At 35.6% G+C, this 18,624-nt stretch overlaps 1 protein-coding gene across 1 annotated transcript in view; it reads left to right on the forward strand.

The window, feature by feature from the left end:
* PELI1 (pellino E3 ubiquitin protein ligase 1) overlaps positions 1-18,624 on the forward strand; it is a 58,214-nt gene that overhangs the window by 28,970 nt on the left and 10,620 nt on the right. The window contains exons 2-3 of the mRNA XM_069494190.1: positions 14,442-14,581; positions 17,357-17,486. Of these exons, the coding sequence (XP_069350291.1) occupies positions 14,511-14,581; positions 17,357-17,486 (201 nt within the window). The 5' untranslated portion in view covers positions 14,442-14,510. The remainder of the gene's footprint in view (positions 1-14,441; positions 14,582-17,356; positions 17,487-18,624) is intronic.

Raw genomic sequence — 18,624 nt, forward strand, 5'->3', positions numbered from 1 at the left:
TTACTAATGTGATAATGTAATAATAGAGTGGAGAAAGAGGAAATTTGTAGAAATATCCCAGCTATATGTATTTATATATTTATCATTTTCCTTATGAAAAGGGTTAAATAGGAATACCACACTGAGTGATTTAAAATGTTCACTCTGCTTAAAAAAAAATGTTCTTAGCCTCCCACACACAATGTCTCTAAATTATTGCTGTAAAAATTTATGGGGAAAACATTATGATTTGGTCAAAGAAAGATCAGCTGCTACTTTTAAGAACTTTTCATGAACCAAAGGGAAAATTTAACTCTCGTAAGATGAAACTTTTGTTCATTAGTGAGAGTAGTAATAATTGTCATCTTTTAATAATGATTTCTCTCTATTGATAACTGACTTTTCTGTTAGAAACAATATTGGAAATTTATTTATGATTTGAATTTTCAGCTACATTTTTCCCCATTCCTTTTGAATGCAACATATAGTGGAATTTTGAAACGGAAAGACTTAAAGTTAACTTCTCTAAAAGAGCAGGAAATATATGTTCTATCTCATTTGATTTAGATAAACTGTTTTCCTCCTACTGAGAATCAAACATTTAGACAGCATTCAACCTTGTATTTAATTGCAATGGTTTTTGAGGTCTTTGATTATATTTCAGGGTCTGTTATGTATTAAGAGCAGTAGAAAACTAGAACTTTCTACGTGGTATCAAACTTATCTGCAAAGAACAGATGATAGACATTTGTAACATGAGAAATAAAGATGAATCTCTGAGAAAATAATTAGATCTTAAGGGGCATCGTCACCATAAATCAACCAAGTGTTTATTAAGACCTACTTTGTATGCCTAACTAAAATATTTAAGACATAGTTGGTATTTAACAAATGCTTGTTGGGTTTTTTTTTTTTAACATTACATTAGATCCTTAGAAATTAGTGCTTTAACTCTCACAATTTGAGTAATGTTAAGATACTCAAAAGTCTATGGCTTGTAGTCATTCATAATTTTACTGAGGCACAAGTTTTGAGTTGTGTACTATGAGATTGGTTTATAAAAGAAATAATGTATTTAGTGAGTGAACCAAGCAGATGGCCCAACACCCAAATCTCAGTGCAGCTTTGTTGTTCTTATTCAGTCCTCACAACAAATCCTATGAGATATAAGAAATATTGTCATCATTTTATAGGATGAGAAAATCATGTGTTACAGAGCTGGTTTGCAAATTTGAGAATTCATGAAGGACCCTCATGACTATCAAAGGACCAAGTTCTCAGAGTTGGCCTTGAGTACAGTCATGGCTTGGTCCTTCACAAGTGTCTCTTCTAGTTTAAAGAACACACTATCATAATGAAATAATTAATGATAATTCAAGAAAATACCTGACCTTCTGGCTTTTCAAGATTTATATTTTTAAAGCATTTTTTAATGAAATGTATCAAAATTACCTAGGGCTGCTTCTTGTTCTTTACTCTTCTTCCTCCCAGCCCTCAATTCTATTCCCTTTCACAAACTTTTAAGAGTAGGAAGGAATCATGTGAATAGGTGGCAGAACTGAAATAAGTTCAAATAATGTTAAAGATTTTGATATACATAATTAATTCAGAAGCTGTGATATAATTGCATTGACAAAGTGTTTCTTAATAAAACCACCAAGAGCTTTCAATAATAATTCAATTGCCCTCGTATGTCATAACTTTTTTCTTTTTCCCCTACATCAACAACAGCAAATGTCATAACTTTTTTTAGGAAGAAACTGGGAAACATGGTTCTGTCAAATTCTGGTCAGTGTGAGATGGGTCACTTTGGTTCAGGTATCACTCAGTCCAATAAGTGGCCACACTTGTGCAGTAACAACTTTCCCTGACCAGGGGCTATATGGACAGGGCAGTTTCACGTCAGAGAAAGGACATGAGACCTGACAGGCACTGTGACTTGACAGGCCCAATATAACATGGAACTCTGACTCCTTTAAGTTGTGAGAAGGCTGAAAGGAGGCAAACTGTGAATCTTGAATTTATTTCTTTTTAATGCCTTGCATTAAATTTAAAGGGCTTTTTTTGTTTCTATATTTATCTTTTTTTTTTAACTTTTTACTTTGAAATAATGTTAGCCTTACAGAAAAATTGGAAAACTAAAGCAGTAAGATTATATACACCTTTTACTCAGCTTTCTCTAATGTTAATTTATATAACCAGAGTATATTTATCACACTCAGGAAATTAACATTGGTACGGTACGATACTATTAATTTAACTGTAGGCCATACTCAAATTTCACCAGTTTTTCCACAATGTCCTTTTTCCATTCCAGGATCCAATTCATGATCCCCATGTTGCATCTAGTTGTTGCATCTTCATAATCTCCAATCTGTGATAGTTTCTTAGTCTTTCCTTGTCTTTCATGACCTTGGCACTTTTAATGAATACTGATAGCTACTTTGTGGAATGTCTATCAGTTTGGCTTTGTCTAGTGTTTTCTTGTGATTAGTTAGAAGTCATACGTTTTTTGGCAGGGTACCACAGAAGTTAGATGTCTTCAGTGCATTATCAGGGATACATGATATCAAAATGTCTTATTATAAACAATGTTAACCTTAATCAGTTGGTTAAGATAATGTATTCCAGGTTTCTTGCACTGTGAAGTTACTATTTTCCCCTGTACAATTAATAAATATCTTGGAGGAGATATTAATACTTTGACTATTGTTGCCTTTTTTTTTACAAATTCATGTAACTTGGTCAGAATTTTAATAAAAGTAAGAACTAGAGAAAACTCAGATTATTCTATTTCTAGAAGTAATTTAATGGTCCAAAATAATCACTAAACAATACTTTTGGGGGGAGAGCTCATAACCTACATAAAATTAATATCATATACTCCTGGAAACAAACAATGATCATTTTTTATTTCATAGGTTGGTATTGGTGTAAAGTGGTTGGGGAAAATCCATTTTATTCATTTTTTTCCAAGTTTAAATTTTATCCAAAACCCTTTTAAACTCAGCGTTAAACAACTGATAGAATTACTGAGAAAATCAAAATAGTTAATCATTGTTAATAGAATAGCCCATTAGGACAATAGCATCAATTATGTAAGCTCTCACTTTGTAGTATCTTAAAGTAGGAAAGGAGTTGGGGGTTTTTTTGTTTGTTATTTAATTTAGTTTCCCAATATAGTTTTGTTTTCCATCCCCCACCCCACCCCACCACACACACACACACATGGAGGCATATCTTGGAGACATTGCAGGTTCAGTTCTAGACTATTGCAATAAAGCAAATATTGCAGTAAAGCAAGTCACACAAATTTTTTGATTTTCCACTGTATATATATATAAGTTATAACTGTACTGTAGTCCATTAAGTGTGCAATAGTATTACGTCTAAAAATGTACATACCTTAATTTAAAAATACTTTACTGCTAAAAAAATGCTAACAATCATCCGAGCCTTCAGCAAGTTGTCATCTTTCCGCTGGTATAGGATCTTGCCTTCATGTTGATGGCTGCTGACTGATCAGGGTGGTGGTTCCTGAAAGTTGGGGTGGCTGTGGCAATTTCTTAAAAGAAGACAACAGTAAAGTTTGCTGTATCAGTTTCTTCTTTTCATGATTTTTCTGTAGTGTGCATGTGATGCTGTTTGATAGCATTTAATCACAGTAGGGCTTATTTCAAAATTGGAGTCTTCTCAAACCCTGCCACTGCTTTATCAACTAAGTTGATGTAATGTTCTAAATCTTTTGTTGTCATTTCAACAACGTTCACAGCATCTTCATCAGGAGTAGATTGCACCTCTATAAACCACTTTCTTTGCTCATCCAGAAGAAGCAACTCCTTATTCGTTTGAGTTTGATTATAAGATTGTAGCAATTCAGTGACATCTTCAGACTCCACCTCTGGTTTTCTTGCTATTTTCATTACACCTGCAGTTACTTTCTTTACTGAAGTCTTGAACTCCTCAAAGGCATCCTTGAGAGTTAGAATCAACTTCTTCCAAACTCCTGTTAAGGCTGATATTTTGACCTCCTCCTATGAATCACTAATGTTCTTAATAGCGTCTAGAATGGTGAATACTTTTCAAAAGGTTTTCCATTTTCTTTGCCCAGATTCATCTGAGGAATCACTGTCTATGGCAGCTATAGCCTTACAAAATGTATTATTTCTTAAATAATGAGACTTGAAAGTGAAAATTACTACTTGACCCATAGGCTATAGAATGGATGTGTGTTAGCAGGCATGAAAACAACATTAATCTCTTTGTACATTTCCATCAGAGCTCTTAAGGGCCCTGAGATCTTGAATTTAAAGTCATCAGCTGCATTCGCCCCTAAGAAGAGTGTCAGCCTGTCCTTTGAAGCTTTGAAGCCAGGCATTGACTTCTCCTCTCTATGTGAAAGTCCTACATGGCATCTTCTTCCAATAGAAAGCAATTTCATCTGCATTGGAAATCTGTTGTTTAGCATAGCCTTCTCCATCAATGATCAATCTTAGCTAGATCTTCTGGATCACTTGCTACAGCTTCTGTATCAGTACAGAAGCTTGTACTCCTTCACCTTGCACTTTTATGTTATGGAGACAGCTTCTTTCCTTAAACTTCATGAGCCAACCTCTGCTAGCTTCAAACTTTTCTTTGGCAGCTTTCTTCTCTCACCCATAGAATTAAAGAAAGGGCCTTGCTCTGGATTAGGTTTTGGCTTAAGGGAATGTCATGGCTGGTTTGATATTCTATCCCGACCACTAACATTTTCTCCATGTCAGTAGTAATGCTGTTTTGCTTTCTTATCATGTGTGTTCACTGAAGTAGCACTTAATTTTCTTTAAGAATTTTTCCTTAAAATTCACAACTGGGCTAACTGTGGCACAAGAGGCCTAGCTTTTGGCCTATCTTGGCTTGTGACATGCCTTCCTCACTAAGCTTAATCATTTCTAGCTTTTTATTTAAAGGGAGAGACTTGCAACTCTTCCTCTCCCTTGAACACTTAGGGGCCAATGTAGGGTTATTAATTGGCTTAATTTCGATAGTATTATATCTCAGGGAATAGCGAAGCCTGAAGAGAGGTAGAGAGATGAGGAAAATAGCCAGTCGGTGGAGCAGTCAGAACACATACAACACTTATCCATTAAGTTCACTGTCTTATGTGAGCATTGTTTGTGGTTTGTTTGTGGTGCCTCAAAACAATTACAATAGTAACATTATAGATCACTGATCACAGATCACTATAACATATAAAATAATAATGAAAAAGTTTGAAATACTGTGAGAATTACTAAAATGTGACACAGAAATACTAAGTGAACATATGCTATTGGAAAAATGGCACTGATAAAGTTGTCGATGCAGGGTTGCCACAAACCTTCAATTTGTAAAAAACACAGTATCTGCAAAGCACAATAAAGCAAAGCACAATAAAATGGAATATGGCTGTACTTTAAAACTGAATCATTTCAGCAGTTTCAGAGTGTTAGAGTTTGAGTTTTAATCTTAGTTTTCTTATCTATAAAATGAGGGTTATAATAGTTCCTATCTCATAAGGTTGTTCTGGGATTAAATCAGTTAATACATGTAAAGTGCTGACTGAGAATAGTGCTTGGCACTGAGACAGACCTGGTGTTAGCCATTATCAAAAGGGACTACCAGTGTTGGTTGCTGACTTTAGAAAATGATAGAATTTCCCATGAATATACCTTTATCCTGTTTTTGTTCCAAATAACTGTCGAATCCCACTGAATTTGCTGCTGTATGCAGAATTTTATTTGGGATTTCAATGGTTAAACCATAGGGGATTTCTAGTCTTGCTTTCTGAGAAGCATATTATCACTTTAGGAACTTTGGTAATCTAAAATTGTTGAATACAGGCCAAGAATGGGCAGGGATAATAAATGAGTTTTTAGTGGTATCATTTAAAATACATTTTCTAGGTGTGAAGAATTAAGTGATTATTTTGGGGTAGGGTGGCAAGACTGTATTTAAACAACTCCCCCTTCCCCAATCAGGAATTCTGCCCTGTGGTTTTTTTTTTGTTTTTTTTTTTTTTTTTGAGACAGAGTCTCACTCTGTTGCCCAGGCTAGAGTGAGTGCCGTGGCGTCAGCCTAGCTCACAGCAACCTCAAACTCCTGAGCTCAAGCAATCCTCCTGTCTCAGCCTCCCGAGTAGCTGGGACTACAGGCATGCGCCACCATGCCCGGCTAATTTTTTCTATATATATTTTTAGCTGTCCATATAATTTCTTTCTATTTTTAGTAGAGATGGGGTCTCGCTCTTGCTCAGGCTGGTCTCGAACTCCTGAGCTGAAACGATCCGCCCACCTCGGCCTCCCAGAGTGCTAGGATTACAGGCGTGAGCCACCGCGCCCGGCCCTGCCCTGTAGTTTTTTCTGCTAGCTGTCACATTCAGGGATCACATGAAGCCTTCTGTCCTCAGATGTCTAGACTCATCTTCTTTTTTTTTAAGACAAGGTCTCACTCTGTTGCCTGGGCTAGAGTGCAGTGGCATCATCATCGCTTACTGCAACCTCAAACTCCTGGGCTCAAGCAATCCTCCTGCCTCGGCCTCCCACAGTGCTAGAATTGTAGGTGTGAGCCATTATTCCCAGCCTGGACTCACTTCTAACGTATTAATATATGTTTTTCTTCCTGATGGTACCAGGAATTTGCCTTTGTGCAATACCCTGCTTTTCCCCCTTGGGTTCCTTTTTCTTCCCCTCCTCATTTTTTAAACAAGCATTCGAAGTCCACTCCATTTACTGACATTTTTATTGTTGATCACTACCAGGAAACATGATTGACAAACATAATGAGCACTGAGGAAGTGACAAAGGTTGAAATAATCTCAAAAAGCACTAGTCATAGTCACATAGTTGTTACTAATCTATGCTGACGTGTAACTTGTTTAAGGCTTTATTTTACAATGGTCCCATAATAGGGTCTTTTATTCTATTTAGGAATTAGCCCCATTCAGCCTCGTCTGGGTTGTGGATTAGTGGTCTCAGAAAACCTTCTCTTCTGATAGTCTCAGTTTCCCAATTTATAAAATGGGGATAAATATTGTACTTGATATAGTTGTGATAGAAATTAAATGGGTGAATGTATGTTGAGTTAATACGTGGATCTGTCCTAGCTCTGCTAGGACTTTTTGGCCTTGAACCAGGTACTTGGCCTTTCTGACCTACTTAGTTCCCTTATCTGGAAAATGGACTTAAGACTTTCCTACCAATTCACAGGGCTGTTGTGAGGGTCAAATAAAGTAATCTTATGGGAAAGCATTTTGCTAATTAACATTTTATGCAAGTACAAGATAAACCTTAACCCAAGATTGATTCAAATTGACACCTCTTTTGACTTAAAAGGAGTCCACCATGTTTTCCAAAGCTTGCTTTTAGTTTTTCTAGGTATAGACTCCTTAGGTTCAGAAGCTGCTTATGTGGCCTCCTAAGATTAACCTTTCTTTAAACATCAGGCTACCTAGCGTTAGCCTAATAGCCACTTCTGTGACCACCCCAGCACTAGTCCCTTTCCTTTAACCATTTGAGAGAGGTAGCTACAATATTAAAATATTTTAAATGCACGGAAACATTAATAATTAATTACCACCAAGGCAAGATAATTTTCTCCCATTCTCACTCTTGGCCACTTTTATCAATACTAGTAAAATACTGAAACTACAGCTACCTTCAAAACTATTGCCTTTACTGACACAAGGCTTAGTATAAATAAACTTTTAAGGTATCAGTATCACTATCATGTTAGTAAGCAGACTTTTATTAAGTACCTTACTATGTGCCAAGCAGTATGCCAAAAACAGAGGAAATTTCCCTCCTAAAAACAAATTCTTTTATCCCCAATTCAAGATTAAAACAGTGGTTCTCACAGGGTTGGGGGTGGGGGATAGGGGACCAAGGTGAGATGTTTTTGATTATCACAACTAGGCTATGCTGCTGGCATCTAGGGAGTATAAAGGCCAGGGATGCTGCTGAACCCCCTAGAGTGCACAGGCCAGCACCCCACAATGTCAAAATGTGAGTAGCGCCCAAGTTGAGAAACCCCAGTTTAGAGGAACAAGTACTGTCCTTGGCAAAGACATTAATTGCTTTCCCATCAGGATGAAAATAAGTTATCACTATGTTAGACCATCAGCATGTCATTTGGCTACTCTTAGGCTCTTAGGAGGAGAGGCTGAGTGTGCAGGTGTTGCCCTTTACCTTGGGAAGGGGAACATGGACTTCACTTCTTTCACTGTTGCGTTGAGAAGCTAAAAGATCCTAACAGAAAGTTAGTAAACTCCAACTACTACTGCTGACACCATTGTGTTTCTCTTTTTATGTAAAAATGCTGCTTGTTACTCCCGCTGATTGTGAAAGAAGGGAGAAGGTGATTAAAATTTCACTCTTATCAGAAAACTGTCATCAGAAAACTGCTATCAATTTATCTTCATTCAATCATCAGCTGAATTGGTTTGATAAAATGGTTCCAACACAAATACACCAAAGCAGGTCTTTCTGTTTCAGTGATCCTTTTGAAATCAACCACAGGGGAACTCGGTGTAGATGGAAATCTGTTTCATCAGAGATAATATATGCAATGCATATTATGTTTTTCATCATAAAGAAGCATTATAACATTTTCGTGTTTTAAAACATTTTCCTTTTTTTCCCCTCAGCACCCCTTTATGCCTACCCACTTGCCCACCAATATAGAAGTGCTCAAAAGATTGTGTAAACAATCTGCATAGGATATGTTTTGTCTCTTAGTATTTTGCTTTTTATTTTTCAGGGCAGGAATTTTGTACTTGTGTTTAGTAGGTAGTAAGCAAGAGGCTGTGTGCAATGTAAACAATAAAACTTTTGTTATGTTGAGGGACAAAGATTGATTTCCCAGTTTTTCTTCTTTAGGTGAAACTGACAGTTACATGTTACAGAAAGTCTTCCTGTGAGAAGACTTGATATGAAAATAATTGTATTTCACTGGACTAAAGAACAAATGATTACAATGTTTATCAGTCAAATTAATACTACTATTTCTAAAAAATACAGATTTTATAACTTTTCATGTTTTCCCAACCCATACAAAAAATAACACTATTCCAGAATATATTTATTTTTAAAATTTTTTTTAACTTGGTAAGCTTAGTTCTTGCCAATGAGATCAGCATGCTTAATTTTCAAGGATCAAGTAAGTTTCAAAGTGATAGATACTATAGAAAACAGCCTTATTAGCTTAGAAAGATTTTCTGTGTCATTTTTTTCAGTCTTGGATAAAATTAATGATGCTATTTCATATTCTTGGTGCTAGATCACATTGGGGTAGGGCTAAATACAGGGGTCAGACCAGCTAACTTAATTGAAGACCAACAAGTGGAGCAGTAAGTGAGACATTAGGATATTCTTTGTTTACATATCCATTTCCAATTCTCAAGTGCATAACTTCAGGAATTCGTTATGCAGCATTCTCTATTTTATTCAGTTTTAAAACATAGAATATATAAAGAGAGTAAATGCAAAAGCACTTTCTAGCTACTAGGCTTTGTTAAGGACTCTAAACCATTGTGAAGATCATGAATCTTTCTTCAGAGCGCACAAAGACTCCAACAACTTCTTTACGACAATCACCTATCACCATGCATTAGAATTGCAATGAAGAGTTCCATGAAAAATAGCTGTCATTATTTGCAGCTTAATAAACAATAATAAAAACATTATTTGCAGTTTAATAATGCCAGTTATATGTTGATGATTACATACCATTTTAAATTTAAGAAAACTATTTATTTTGAGTCATTTAAGTATATAAATAACTGGTACTACTGAAGTATTTTACTTTAGGTTTTAGATTATTAGATACAGAAATAGAAGCCAAGTTTGAGTGTGTCCTGTGATTGAAACTTTAATGTCACTGGTAAAATATCCCAAGATCAGGCTTTCTAAGGGACCTATGCAGAGTAAAAATATGTCTGCTTGGAAATATATTGTTTTTCTTGGCTAATTTGGCCAAGGGTTCTAGAAAGTACATGGAGAGTATATGCCAACCCTACTCTTATTCTTTAATTCCTTGTCTGAGCTAGAAATTGTTCCTTCTGCTATAGAGGCAATCAAATTAAACCTATAATGCTCTATGGACGTTACTTGTAAATTCTTATGTCAGGACCAGATGGTGGCTTATATTTTTTCCAACTCCAAAATTCTCTTCATTCTACTTTAGTCTCTTCATTTTTAGAGATGAGGAAACAGATTGCTTTGTTCAGAGAGCCAGAACTAGAACGCAGATTAATACTTGCTAGCCATGTGATATACTAATGTCAGCCAAATATGGGCAGTCACATAACACTTTCAGATTTTTGCCATATCCATGTACTTACTAATACTATTTAAATTGACTTCTTTAAATAACCTTATTGTTTAAAGGAAATGTTTTGCTACTATAAATGGAAAGCCCTCATATCCTTTAAATAGAAAGTAATTCTAAACAAGAATCCAAATCAAAGCAAAGCAATGTTATTAAAATTTAATTGAATTTAAAATTAATTTAATTTTAATCAGTTAATGTTATTAAAAATTTAATTGTTGCTGTTCTTGGTCAGAAATGTGTCGAAGCAGTGTTTTCATGTTTGATGGTAGTACTTTCTCTAAAAAGAAAAGCACAACTAAAGCCTCTAGTTAATCTTCTGTATAACTTTTTTAAATGGAATGCTTCTTAGGGGGTATATGAGAGGGTATGAATACATGTTCATATGCTAAAGTGTGATTTCATATATGTCAGAAGGTCTTGTTACATGGAACCCATATTGTTCTTTGATTAACTTTTCTTGAAACTCTTAAATTTTTACATTGAAGGTTTTAGTTAGCTTAGCATGTGTCTTTTCCCAAATAGGGAATTTGATCAGTATATTTTTACTTAGTAAAACATTTCATCATAATTCTAATGTCTCACAATTACAATGTACATTGGCATAAAATACCAATGTATTGGTTTTTGTAATCTTTTAAGTTTATCTAAGGAGATGAGAGGTTATTTTTAGTGTATTTGAATGGAAGAAATGTTTTTCTTGAAATATTTCTGAAGCACTTTTTATTTCTTTAATTATTTTTGAATTTACTGACAATAGACGTTAGCATATTTGTCTGAATTGCCAGTCTGAATATGTATGTCACTTCCAAGAGATTAAATAGGGTCAGAATGGCAAGCCTTCTCCTTCAATTTATTCTTATTCATTTGACTACAAATATTCTGTGTTGCCTTCTCTCCAAAAATTACACTATATAGGTTATATTTCACTGTACTGTAGAAAAAGACAATTAGACATTTTTTATTCATGAGTTTCCTATGAAACCTACTGGTGGAGGTATAAAACCAGGAGACTTTTATGGGTTAGCTAGTAAGAATTTTGCTCTGAAGCCTTCGTAACAGGTCAGGGAAAAGAAATAGATGTAGAAAATTACTGATGAAATAGACATGATAGTATGGGGAATTATTTATTGCAGTGATTTTTCTGGCTTATTAGAAGTGTTAGTCTTATTTTTTATACTTGTGTAAAATTTATAATTTTTAATTAAACTTTTTTGGGGGGAGTGGAGGTGGGGGGAGGGCGACAGGGTCTTGCTCTGTTGGTTGCCCAGGCTAGTGGTGTCATCATAGCTCACTGAAATTCCTGGGCTTAAACAATCCTCCTGCTTCAGCCTCTCAAGTAGCTGGGACTACAGGCAAGCACCATCACGTCTGGCTAATTTTTCTGTTTTTCTGTAGAGACAGGGTCTTGCTCTTGCTCAGGCTGGTCTTGAACTCCTGACCTCAAGTGATCCTCCTGCCTCAGCCTCCAAAAGTAGTAGGATTACAGGCATGAGCCACCATGCCCAGCAAAATTAAAGTTTTATTTTGAGGTAATTATACATTCACATGCAATTTTAAGAAATAATGCATAGATTGCACATACCCTTTATCCAGTTTCCCCCAGTAGTAACATCTTGCAAAACTGTAGTAAAATATCACAACAGGATATTGACATTGATAAAGATACAGAACATTTTCATCACCACAGGGGCCCCTTCTGTTGCCCTTTTGTAGCCAAACCTACTTTCCTCCTACTCCCACACCCTCCTTAACTCCTGGCACCCACTAATCTGCTTTCTGTTTTATAATTTTGTCATTTCAGGAATGTCATATAAATGGAATCATTTGTGGAACTTTTTGAGATTAGTTTTTTTTTAACTCAGTATAATTCTGTGGAGATTTATCTGGGTTACATTTATCAATAGTTTGTTTCTTTTTATTGCTGAGTAGTATTCCATGGTATGGATGTACCAGTTTAATTATTCACTTGATAAGAACACCTGGCTTGTTTCTAGTTTTTGTTTATTATAAATAAGCTGCTGTAAACATTTGTGTATAGATTTTTATGTGAATATAAGTCATTTTCCTGAAATAAATGCTCAGAAGTGCAATATAATTGTCTTAAATATTTCCTTTTCGTATGTTAGAGCCATATAAGACAGTGTTATAATTTCCACTTTGGACATCAGACATAATTTAGAACATTCAAGAAAAAGAAAGCTTATTGTATTTACCCATATTTTCACTGTCATGTTTTTACTTCTTTTCTGATATGTCAAGGTTCTTTTCTTTTATCATTTCTTTTCTATTTAGAGAATTTCCTCTAGCCGTTCTTTTATGGTAGGTCTGCTGGTGACAAATTCTCTTAATTTTCCCTTATGTGAGAATGTCTTGATTTCCTGTCCAGTTTTCCTGTCCACCTAAAAAATACTATGCTGCTGTCTTCTGGCTTCCATGGTTTCTGGTAAGAAATCCGCTGTCGACTTTAATTGTTTTCCTCCTATAGATAAGGTGGTGTTTCTCTCTGCTTTCAAGATATTTTCTTTGCCTTTACTTTTTAGAAGTTTAATTATGATGTATCTTGGTGTAGATTTGTTTTGGTTTTTTCTTTGTGGGATTTGTTCAGCTTCTTGAATCTATAATTTTATTTGTCTTTCCAAATTTGATGGGTTTTCAGTCATTATTTTTTGAGTACTTTTTCAGCTCTGCTCTTCTCTCTTTTTGGTTTCCAGTGACATAAATGTTAGATCTTTTCTATAGTTCCACAGGTCCATGAGGCTCAGTTTTTTTCCCCCTATTTTGTCTCTGATGTTCAGATTGGGTGATTTCTACTATTCTGTCTTCTAGGTCATTGATTCTTTACTGTATCTCCTGCATTCTGCTGTTGAGCCTATCTAGTGAACGGTTTATTTTGGTTAATGTAGTTTTTAGTTCTAATTTTGTCATTTGCTGCTTCTTTATATCTTCTATTTTTTTTTTGCTATTTTTTTCACTTGTCCCAAGTGTATTTTGTAATTGGTTATTGAAGCATTTTTATGGCTACTTTTAAAACTTTGTCAGGTAATTCTAACATCTCTATCATCTCAGTTTTGGCATCTGTTGACTGTCTTTTTACATTTTTAAAAACTCTTTCTAGTTCTTGTTATGATGAGTGATTTTCTATTAAAACCTAGACATTTTCTTATTATATTCAGAAACTCTGGATATTATCTAAACCTTCTGTTTCCACTTGCTTTTTCTGATGTGTCTTTGGCAGGGTAATAGGGGTTGCCACCTCGTTACTGTCAGGTGGATGTTGAAGTCCATGTTCCCTACTCAGCTTCCATTGACAACTGAGGGAAGAGGATTCTTCTTGTTACTGCTGGATGGGAGTGAAAGTCCAGGTTCCCCACATAGTCTCCACTGATACCACTGGGGTAGATGTGGGGGCATGCCTGGGCATCAGGATGCAAGTCCTGGCTCCCTACTTGGCCTACCCTGACACTACCCTAGTTGGGCATTGGACCTCCTCATTATGGTTTTTAAGGTGGAAGTTGAGTTTTCTCACTTAGCTCTTGTTGGTGTGGGAGGTTGTGGGGCCACAGTGTTTTCTGTGGTTTTAGAGATGTTATTGTCAGAAGTGTTCTGTCTTACTAGGTTGTCCCTTTCTTGTTGCTTTGGCTAGAGAGGCAAGCTTTTGTTGTGGCTTTTTTTTTTTTTTGTCTGTTCCAGTTGACATTTCCAGATTACTGACTTCTTTAGCTCCAAGTCTGAGTTATATTAGGCAAGAAGAAAACCCAGAGAACTCATACCACCATGTTGTTCCTTGGATTCTGAGGTCTGTTACCTAGTCTGCCTTTTCTCCACTTTGCATAGTCTTCTTATGTTTTACATATAATATCCAGAGTTTTTAGTTGTACTTAGCAGAAATAATAGGGAAAAGTATATCTACTCCATCTTCCTGTAAGTGAAAGTACCCAAATTTACATTTTTGATATATTTTAACGTATAACCGTTATTGGGCAAAATGTCATACACATTGTTAACCGTGTGATGCTTTGTATAATATTGTACTCAGGAGGACTGCTGGAAAATAACATCTTTATTGAAACTGAAATTCATTGTTCACGTTATTAATGAAAACTTTTCTCTTTTAGGAAATAATGCAAAAGGTGTCCCAAGGCTCCTGACCAGTGAACAAAGATTTGAGAAAGACAGCCAAGCTCATGTTTTCTCCTGATCAAGAAAATCATCCATCTAAAGCACCAGTAAAATATGGTGAACTCATTGTCTTAGGGTAAGGTTTCTCCATCTGATGAGTTATAAAAATTGAATAATATATACCAACTTTGGCATGTAGGTTAAAAGTACATTTTTTAGAATTTATATTACCTACTTCCAAAAAGAATTTAAAGTTACAAGGTAATGTTACCAAATCAAACTCTTTTAATTCTCAGATTTATGCCATCTTTTATAAGTACTCAAACACTGTATAAATTTTGTCTGACCCTCACCCACAGAAAGGGCAAAGTTTCTTAAAGATGAGATGAAAATTGTATTTGTCTAATGTCACATAGTCATTCCATCTGTCTTCTGTATCCCATCTTTTACAAAAATTTGCCTCCATTGACTTTACCAAAAATTCCCTTTCCCTTCTGCTTTAGGTCATTTCATGCAGGCTAGTATTTATTTATTCTTTTGTCCCCTTTGAGGTAGTTACTGCTTTGTGTTGTACTTCTTGATTTAAAGAGTTATATAGGCATATGGCTGCAGCATAATAACTCTGAAGCCCAGGACTTAGCAACTTGCTTGCTTCAAAAGTAATCTTATCCATGTAACTCCCAGAAACATAATCTGAAGATTGAGGAATAGATAATTCCATCATTATTCCAATTTATTCAATTTAAACTTGCCATAACTATCAAAATGGAGACACTAACAGAGGCCAGTGTTAGCCTTTGTTAACTAGAGATCTCAGAAACTAGAAATTGTAAAATTTGCTTTCCCGTTGCTGTTTCTCCCCATCTGCCTAAAAAGCAGCTCTAGAAATTGCAATGTTTGGGAATCCGGTTGGTATAGTTCTTGTTTAAGTGAGAATGTGTTGTTTCAGATGCAGAGAGTAAGAGAAACTGGGGAGATAATATGGAGTTATCAGGCTTGACTGGAAGTCAGGAATCCTAGAGTCCAGTGCTTATTCCAACACTGTTAGAAGTATGACCCTGGGCAAGTCACTTAACCATTCTAGGCCTTAGTTTCTTTCTCCAGTAAAATGACAGTTACATAAGATCATCTAAGGCCCTTTGAGACTTAAAATTTTTTTTCTCAAAAACTTAAATTTGATCATAAACTTAATATAGTAACTACAATATTACAACTTTAAATCACATGGATTTTAATGGTATTAATGACAAACAACTTTTAACTACCAAAAATTATTCCAAATTAAATTCTTCTAGCAGGAAATTTGGCAATCATTTGAAGAATAGAGTTTAAAACTTAGTATATGGTTTTAAAATTCTCTTAGCCTAGAAGTTTTTCAGTTAATCATTAGCAGCAGCAGTTGTCTCTGTATCTGGCACTTCTGTCTTAAAATGCAAATAATGCTTCTTCCCAACCCTCTTCACTTCACTCAGTTTCATGCTTTTGCTACTCAGAAAAGACCTTTGAACTACAGGAACACAATGTGGGACTGAAAGAGCATAAATCTGGAAGAGGGATGAGTTATGCAACTCAGAGGACAGTAGTGAAAAGAAATGAGAAATCCACAGTGGTCCTGTTAGCAACACATAGCCTAGAATAGCAAAATTAATGTATTAGCTGAGGGGCTGTACTTTGTATTTATAGCAAGACTAGCAAGATTAGCAAGGGCTTTCTCCAATACAAAGTATTTTATTTTTTATAAAGGGTCACTGTAATTTCTATCTACAAATGGCAGACATTGAGTAAACTCTCCTGTCAGCTTTAAAACATGATTCTTCCTTGTCAGCCACTATTGCAGGCCATTTTATAATCACTTTCTCTTCAACCTCAAAATTGTTCCTATTCCCTGCCTCATTTCCCCCCAGATTGACCAACTAACTATATATGGGAGATCATCAAAGATTTTGTCAGGGGTGTGGGCAATGAATGAGGAAAGATTATCATTAAACTACCGTTTATGCCTCAGTGAAGCAGTAAAGAATGACATAATATAGCATGACAAACAGACTTGGTTCAAATACTGGCTTTGCCGGTGTCACACTTGTGACCTTCAGAAAATAATTTCTTTGAGCCTGTTTGTAAAAATGGGGACAATGATACCAATCTTGCAGAGTTTTTGTGAGGATAGATTAAGTGAGGTGATGTATGGGATAAAACCCATAGTGCCTGGTATATAGTAAACACCCAGATTTTTTTTTTTTTTTTTTTTTTTACTTTTTTCCTATTGGTTCAATCCTTGCTTGATAAGACACACACACACACACACACACACACACGTTATCATGGAGAAATGTCATAAAATCTGAACAAAATATATTTAACTACTGCTTAGCAGACATGTCAGTTGGACAGGTTCTGCTAACATAATATGAAAGTGTGCACATGTATTCACACTTAGCAAACAAGTCTAAGAATTCTGTTATTTCAAAAGTTCAGCTATTTAAAATGTTTGGTTTATAATTAAAGGAGATTCTGTTTTAAACAATACATACTGTACTTTTTAAAGGTTGTATTAGCACTTGAAAACATTCACCTTAAAAAAATAGAATGAGTTCATAAGGAGTCAGATATGCCATTAATCATCTCTATATTATTTTCAATAAAAGAGGAAAGAAAAAAATATAGATAAATCTATGTATAATCCAAAAGATACTTCTTTGTGACTTAGGGCATAGCCAGAAAGAATCTCATGTTATTTATACCCAGCCAGCTGGTCTGGAGATAAGCAATTGCTAAAAGGAATTTGAGATAATTATAATGTGCTAATAGATAATTAATTGGAGATTGATTCTGCAAGGCAAAGTAAAACATTTGTTTCATAATTGTGTGGTTCTTACAGGAGATCACCTAAACTTTTTTTTTCCTCCAACAGGTATAATGGGTCTCTCCCAAATGGCGATAGAGGAAGGAGGAAAAGTAGATTTGCTTTGTTTAAAAGACCTAAGGCAAATGGGGTGAAGCCCAGCACTGTGCATATTGCTTGTACTCCTCAGGCTGCAAAGGTAAAAAAAAAAAAAAAAAAGCTAAATAAATTAACTTGGAGAAATTGAAAGACCTTTATGCTTTTATGTGTTGTTTATATTCTAGCATTCCCTTCACATTTTTGTTCACAAATTTCCTTTTGTTTGGATTGGAGAAGAGACTTTGAAGACATGGTATTTGAAGGGCAGCCATGTGGAAGGGGAATTGGACTTTTTTTTAATGACAAACCAGGATCAGTGGGTGGAAATTAAAAGGAAACATTCCCTTTCCTTATTAAAAGAGGTGGGGATGGGGCCAGAGCTTTATCTATTAAATACTACTCAGAATTGTGCAGTTGTGTACCCTAAGAGGTAGGGAGTTCCCACTCTATTACTAGAGGGGCCTCACCTGGGCTGGGTGAGGATTGTGATGTATAATATGTGTATTCGGGTATTAGAAACATGTTTGGATGAAGTAATTTTTTAACTAAGGGTCTTTACCCAAGATTCTGTGGATTCTCTTGTCTTTGTTTTTGTTTCATGACTCTCATAGCTTTTAGCATAATGCCTTGTACAAAGTAGACCTCAATAATTATTAAATTGAATCAAAGGTATGAAAGCAAATGCCCAGCTGCATCTACAATATAACTTTTCAACCTTCTGGCCTACTTAGTGCTTCTAGCCCCTTTTTCTTTTTTTTTTTTTTGAGACAGAATCTCACTCTGTTGCCCAGGCTAGAGTGAGTGCCGTGGCATCAGCCTAGCTCACAGCAACCTCAAACTCCTGAGCTCAAGCGATCCTCCTATCTCAGCCTCCCGAGTAGCTGGGACTACAGGCATGCACCACCATGCCCGGCTAATTTTTTTTTTGTATATATATTTTTAGCTGTCCATATAATTTCTTTCTATTTTTAGTAGAGATGGGGTCTCGCTCTTGCTCAGGCTGGTCTCGAACTCCTGAGCTCAAACGATCCGCCCACCTCGGCCTCCCAGAGTGCTAGGATTACAGGCGTGAGCCACCGCGCCCGGCCTAGCCCCTTTTTCTTTTCATAACAAAATCTCCAGAACTGGACCATCATTTCAAGACATTCGGTCTTTTCCTAGAGTGATAGACAAGTAGGGGGAATTTCAGATCTTTGCATTTTCTGTGAATTCCTCTGCTTCCAATTTTATATTATAGC

The sequence above is a fragment of the Eulemur rufifrons genome, chromosome 19 (assembly GCF_041146395.1).
Source record: "Eulemur rufifrons isolate Redbay chromosome 19, OSU_ERuf_1, whole genome shotgun sequence".
Taxonomy (NCBI): Eukaryota; Metazoa; Chordata; class Mammalia; order Primates; family Lemuridae; genus Eulemur; species Eulemur rufifrons.